At 39.0% G+C, this 7,215-nt stretch overlaps 1 protein-coding gene across 1 annotated transcript in view; it reads left to right on the top strand.

Moving 5' to 3' along the window:
* The window catches only part of GCSH (glycine cleavage system protein H), a 17,223-nt gene extending 12,072 nt beyond the window's left edge, over nt 1–5,151 (top strand). Inside the window, exons 4-5 of the mRNA XM_007939195.1 lie at nt 3,765–3,896; nt 5,030–5,151. Of these exons, the coding sequence (XP_007937386.1) occupies nt 3,765–3,896; nt 5,030–5,151 (254 nt within the window). The remainder of the gene's footprint in view (nt 1–3,764; nt 3,897–5,029) is intronic.
* Nucleotides 5,152–7,215: the final 2,064 nt, after the last annotated feature.

Below are 7,215 nucleotides of genomic sequence, written 5' to 3'. Positions count from 1 at the left end.
ATATTATCCTTTTTATTTCAGCTGGTTCTGTTGTGATGTCACCCATTTCATTTCTTATTCGTGTTATTTGTATTCTCTCCCTCTTTTCCTTTGTTAATAATCAATATATCTTGATTGCATGTTCGGTCAATTTCAGACTGGAAGCTGGTAAAAATCTTCAATTTCCTTGTCTTTGGCTTTGGTAGTTGGTGTGTAAATTTGAATAATGGAAGTATTAACTGTCTTCCTTGTAAGCATATGGATATTATCCTATCACTGATAGCATTGTATTTCAGGATAGATCTTGAAACTTTGTGATGGTGAATGCCACACCACTCCTCTTCGAATTGTTGTTATTCCTGGCATAGTAGATCATATGGTTGTCTGATACAAAATGGCCAAAACCATTCCATTTCAGCTCACTGATACTTACAATATCGATCTTTATGTGTTCCATTTCATTTTTGACAACTTCCAATTTTCCTAGATTCATCCTTCGTACATTCCACGTTCCGATTATTAATGGATGTTTGTAGCTGTTTCTTCCCATTTTGAGTCGTGCCACATCAGCAAATGGAGGTCCTGAAGCTTTACTTCATCTACATCATTAAGGTCAACTCTACTTTGAGGAGGCAGCTCTTCCCCACTTGTATCTTGAGTGCCTTCCGACTTGTGGGACTTATCTTCCAGTACTGTATCAGATGATGTTTCACTGCTAGTCGTAAGGTTTTCACTGGCCAGTTCTTTGAGAAGTACATGTCCCTTTCTTCTCTGAGTCTGTCTTAGTCTAGACGCTTAGCTGAAACCTGTCCATCATGGGTGACCCTGCTGGTATTTGAAATACGGGTGGCATAGCCTCCAGCCTCACAGTAATACACAAACCACCACAGTACGACAGAATGACAGACAAATGGTGGAGGTCTATAGTGAGGAGTGCTTTTTCACTCCTTGGTATTGTGGATAACTGATTTTTTTTTTTTTTATTGTTGTTGTTCAGGCTTCCTAGTTATTTATTATTTTTGTTAATCTTGTTAAACACCAAACATTTTACTTTGTTAATTTTCTCTATTTTCACTTGTTCTGCTTACCTAGTGCTGCTCTGACAAGAATATACCACAAAGGGGATGGCCTTAACAAACAGGAGTTTATTTTTACAATTTGGAGGCTTTTAAGTCCAAGTTCAGAGTGCCAGGTTCTAGGGGCTGGGTGAAAGCCCCTCAAACTTGGGGTCCAGCTTTGCCTCCTGCTCCCGGCCCACTGGAGCTAGAGGCGTTTCTTCACTCAGACAGCTGCTGGCTGCTGAGGCTGAGAAGCCCCAAGGTTGACAAGTAAAAAGGCACAGTCCCGATGTTACCAAACCACCTGGCGGGCCATTAACTTAAGTCCTTTGTAAGTCCCAAGGTCGACAGAGCATAGCAGGCTGCTGAGCAACGACACAGCTACATGCAGGGTCCAAGCATGCCATAGGCTAGAGACCATTCCCAAGGCTTGTGCTTAAATAACAGGAAGCAGACCACATTCCCAAAGGCAGCTACTCAGCTGCTCCCAGTAGATTCCACCATGGAGTCTCATTATGGGGAATATTGCATCCAGCTGCCCAGCCACTCAACCAGGCCCAGCCAAGTTGACACACAAACTGAACTACCACATCACTTATTTCATTCGTTTTGCTCTTTTTTGTTTCCTTCCTTCTGTATACTTGGATTTAATTTGCTCCTCTTTTCCTAGCTTAAGATAAAGTTTAGATCAGTGGAGTATTGTTTGTTTTAGTAGGTACTTTATTTTTTGACCTCAGACTATGAACACTGTTTCCCTGTGGTGGGTGGCAGCTGGAATCTTGTTTCAGTCCCCTTAGCCTTAGTCAGGATGCTCTGAGTCTGCCCTGTGCATGATGGTCCCAGAATCATTCAGCAATCTGGGCAGAGTTAAACATAGAATTTGGGGCTCTCCCTTTCAGTTTCTTCTTGGAATTTCCCACCTTACTTTCCTGTAGCTGTGGGGTCTCAAACTCTTGTCTTCAGGTCCTTCAAACCAGTCAGACTGGGGATTTTCTTTTAGAATTTTGACCACTTCACATGGCAAATTGTGGGTACCTCTCTTCAAGCTAAAAGCCATTTAAAAAAAAAAAAAAGTTTCAACAAAAAACACCTTTCCTATGTCATACTGTCCAGTGTCGCTTCCTCTTCACAGTCTGTCTGCCTTTATTCACTTTCTGTTGTCTTTAGAATTCAGATCACTGATTTTAAAAATTTCTTTTCCAATGAAAGGTAAAAATGTACATCTTCTCTTTAAGCACTGTTTTAACTATATCCCCCAAATTTTCGTATGTTGTATTCTCATAGTCATTTAGTTCAAATAATTTCTGATTTCCCTTGTGATTTCTTTGACCCCTGAGTTATTTAGACATGTGTTGTTTAATTTCCAAGAATTTGGGGCTTTTCTACATAGCTCACTGATACTGATTTCTAACTTAATTCAAATTTTATTAATTTAAAGAAACATACTTTTTTTTTTTTTTTTTTTTTTTGCAATTGTGACATTATGTTCTAGCATGTGGTCTATCTTGGTGAATGTTTCACATGTACTTGAAAAGATTATGTATTCTTTGTCAGGTAGAGACATTGCCCTCAAGTTGATTCTGACTCATAGAGAGCCTACAGAACAGAAAAGAACTGCCCCACAGGGTTTCCAAAGCTGAAATCTTTATGGAAGCCAACTGCCATATCTTATCCCATAGAGTGCCTGGTGGATTCAAACCACGGACCTTTAGTTTAGCAGCCAAGCTTAATTGCTGCACCACCAGGGTTCCTTTTGTTTGGTATAGTGTTCTGTATATCTCTGTAAGTTAAGCAGGTTGATTGTTTAAACTGTGTCTTGACTGGTAATTATTGAGAAAAAAAACTCACTGGTAGCATAGTGGCTAAGTCAATTGCCTGGTAACCAGATGGCTGGCGGTTCAAACCCACCAGCCACTCCTCAGAAGGAAGGTTGGGCAATCCTACTTCCGTAGTGATACTGCCTTGGAAACCCAAGGAGGGGTCGCTAGGAGTCGGAGCCGACTCGACGGCACATAACGACAACAACAAGCTGTCAAGTCAGTCCTGACTCATAGCAACCCCTCCTTGGGTTTCCGAGGCAGTATCACTATGGAAGTAGATTTTCCAACCTTCCTTTCGATGAGTGGCTGGGTAGTTTTGAACTGCCAGCCTTCTGGTTAGCCGTCAGATGCCTTAGGCACTACACCACCAGAGCTCCCCTTTATTTGAGAGAGGGGTATTATTCAATTTCTAGCCACTCTGGCAGCCCTAAACCCCATCTTCTGAACCCAGAAGACATTAAGACCATGATTTTCTGCTTGTGTTGTAGTCTCTCTGTGCTACTTGGATGGGGCAGTGATGTTGGGAAAATGAGCATCTCACCCCATTTAGTTCCCTTCCTTCAAGGATTGCCCTTTCAGTTACTCTGTAGCGCCTTCATATAATTATATTTTGTTTTGTTCAGAATTTATAATTACTGTCTGCAAAATGGTTAGTCTGATGTGCACTATTCCACCATTACTGAAACCTCCTAAAGTTTTTATTTTTTCAAACTATTACAGTGAATTGAAAGAAAGTTAAATTTTACAGAACTTAAGTGCATCTCCTATTCAGTGTGTAGAGCAGATGGGCCTGCTCACTGAGGGTATTTATATCCTTGTCATGGATGATATGAATGTATTAGCAATGACCACTTACTTTTTCTTTCCGGGTCATTCACTTTTAACATCTAATATTTTCTGCACTTAGATGAGTTTGGTGCCTTGGAAAGTGTGAAAGCTGCTAGTGAACTCTATTCTCCTTTATCAGGAGAAGTAACAGAAATTAACGAAGCTCTTACAGAAAATCCAGGACTTGTTAACAAATCTTGTTATGAAGATGGTAAGCTATTGCTAGAAATCTTTCAAAGGGTTATTGCTGTAGTTAACATTTCATCTAGAGTATAAAGCAAGCTTAGCTGATTATGATAAACTTTTTTCCACTTCTTGGTATTAAATAGGGATGTTTTGCTTTAAAAAGGAAAACATAGATTAGCTGAATCCATAAGATAGATGGTATTTGCGATCACTGATGATAAAACATTGCCTTAAATTGCAGTGTTCTTAGTGTCAAGCTGTAGACTCCTTGTTTACTATGTTGTTGTTATGTGCCGTCGAGTCAGACCCCAACTCATAGCGACCCGACCCCTCCTCAGGTTTCCGAGGCAGTATCTCTACGGAAGAAGATTGCCCCATCTTCCTTCTGAGGAGTGACTAGTGGGTTTGAACTGCCAGCCTTCTGGTTAGCTGTCAAGTGCCATAAGCATTACGCTACCAGAGCTCCTTTGGTTACTACGGTGTTTACCTTTTCCGATATAAAGCATGCACTCCTGCTGGTGTGATGTAAGTGGCAATAGAAAAAACACCTTACTGCATTAATTTTTAGTTTCCTCATATATATTAGTTCATTTTGATCTTCATAATAACCCAGCAAGAGGTAGCCCAGCAGCAAGTTCCTCCAGTTTGTAGATGAAGAAATTGAGACCCCAAGGAGTCACCTTGTTGGGTCCCACAGCCAGTAAATGGGAAAACCAGGTTGGGTTGTACTTCTCTGTTACCTGTCATCTATCCCTTCCTAATCCTTACTGTGCTCCTTTATACCCTTAACTGCAGTTTAGTTAGTGTTGGTAACCTTTTGATAAAGAAAGATACACCTCGCTTTATATATTTGGATTCCTTATTAAAATGTCAGTTGATGATGCTTATTACAACCTAAGAATTCTCAATCCATTATGGTAGTCTCTGTTTTTGTTGTAATTCTCCTGAGTTGTGAAAAGGATGTCTATTCAGTTAATTCTTGAGGCTAAAATGTAAAAGCTCCTTGCATGAATAATGATAGTAATTTATTATATGAAGAATAGTAGATTAATTTTGAGGCACTTGTGTTTATTTTACATTTTGAATGAATTTGATTTTTACTCTTTAAAAAGGCAGTTTGGAATATAAGATTCAGAGCTTTTGTTGTTGTTCCTGCAGGTTGGCTCATCAAGATGACACTGAGTAATCCATCAGAACTTGATGAACTGATGAGTGAAGAAGCATATGGGAAATACATAAAATCTATTGAAGAAGAGAGTGAAGATGGAACCCCTAAATAAACTAGTATGAAACAACTTACTTCAGCATAGTTGTCTTCAATTAGTGATGGAGAGAATTAAAATAGCTTCTAACAATACCAGTGGAAAACAAGCTACTTGCTGCTATGCTACTGGAAGACAGCACCCCTTAACTTTTTGAGGACTACAGATAAAACCCAGTATAACATCTTTTTCACAGCACCCTGTGACTGTTAGGTTAGGATCTAATTATAATATTCAAAATTCATGAAATTATCTTTTTGGTAACAAATTATCAATTTTGGTAACAAAATTATGAACATTATGTAATTCAAGGATAACACTGTTATCTTAAGCCATACATAGTATCGTAACTACTGTTGACATCCATACCTGGATTTGGTCAGAGAACCTAATGATCCTTCAACTGAACACGACTGGAAGTGGTGATAAAGTTTTTGTTATTTGTACAGTGTCAGCTGAAGAGTAGTACTCTTAATTTTGCAATAATATACACTGCCTTCGCTGGTGCTATTTTTATACAGTGAAACAATAGCCTTGTAGCAAAATAAGAAACAGTTTAATAAAACATGCAACTTCTTCATTAATCATGTTTTTTGTTTGGATGTTAGTATTTCTTTTAGTGATTCTGCTAGTATTTGTGGAACTGCAGAGTTCTCTTTTTTTTTTTAAAGGAAATTTGAACTATCAATGAAGGGTTCTAAGAAAGTATGGCCTTTTAGTCACAAGCCTGGGTTTTCTTAAGAAAGTTCTAACTGCCTGATAGCTTTAAGTACATAGTTTTTTCATCTTTCAAATCACTGGCTTTTTCTATCATGCCAGGCTAGGAGAAAAGAGGAAAAACAGGGATAGGTGGAGGTTTTAGCCAGCATAGCACATGGTAATCTTAAGAAGTTAAACTGCATTCTGGTTTCCACTTAAGTAATGGGAATAAAAACCCCAAAACCAAACGCATTGCCAATGAGTTGATTCCAACTCATATCAACGCTATAGAACAGAGTATAACTGTCCCATAGGGTTTCTGAGGCTGCAGATCTTTACGGAAGCAGATTGCCTCATCTTCTCCCATGGAGCAGCTGGTAGGTTTGAACCACCAACCTTTCTGAATGCTTTCTGGGTTAAGAACCGAATGCTTTAACTACTACGTCGCCACAAGTTTCAAGACAACTAAGCAGCAACTAACAACAAATACGGCACAATCTTATTAAACCAGCTGTAGTACACTGATACCCTTTCCAAAGACACACACTTGCTCTTTAACACCCACTCTTTTCTGACGTTTTTGAAAGGGTAGAACATTACTGCAACTTTTTCAATACCATAGGGCCAATTCCACCCTCATTTCTACTCCAGTGTTGCCAAAGAGACAAGACTCTGAAGGGCCCTTCAAATTAGCCAAATCAACAGGAATTTAATTTCTTTGACCTCATATTCCTTTTGAATGATTTGGCCTTAGAGGGCAGCTTAATAAAGGTCTTAAAGAATGCTTTCTAATAACCTCAAGAAATGGAACACATTACCCTGGAAGTGTTAAAACAACCTTTTCTATCACCTCCCAGGGAGTATAAAGTGGACAGGTTTTAATACACCACTAGCGGGCTCTGCATTTGCATGCTGGCACTCCAGCACATCAGGATTTCCAAGTTAGATGGAATCTTGGGAGACTAAGTAGTTGGACTCTAGTTAAAGGGAACTGAAACCCAAGGAAGTAGAGTGATTTGCCTAACTCTCTAAGGCCAGAGGAGGGTAATCGGGAAAGCAAGTTAGGAACTAGAATGCCCTGAGTTATCCTTATTTGCTGTCGCCTGCTTCATTTTTTGCTGTTTATTTTGTTTATAAGAAACACAGCTAAAAATTAATATTTGCTAAAGGTGTTCACAAAAATAGAATTTAGCTTTGCAATTGATAATAAATTTGTTCTAGATCTTTTTTATTTGAAACTACACTTACATATCCTTGTGTTACTTTAAATGAAGTCCTCCAACTTTTAGTCTTCAGTAATTCGATTTGTATGACTGACTGATGTTATCTGTAAACAGCAAACCAAACACACTGTCTTAGTCCTCCGGTGCTGCTATAACAGAA

Source organism: Orycteropus afer, unplaced genomic scaffold (assembly GCF_000298275.1).
Source record: "Orycteropus afer afer isolate SDZICR_OR568_19922 unplaced genomic scaffold, OryAfe1.0 scaffold00057, whole genome shotgun sequence".
Classification (NCBI taxonomy): domain Eukaryota; kingdom Metazoa; phylum Chordata; class Mammalia; order Tubulidentata; family Orycteropodidae; genus Orycteropus; species Orycteropus afer.
This window is presented reverse-complemented; position numbering and strand designations above follow the sequence as displayed.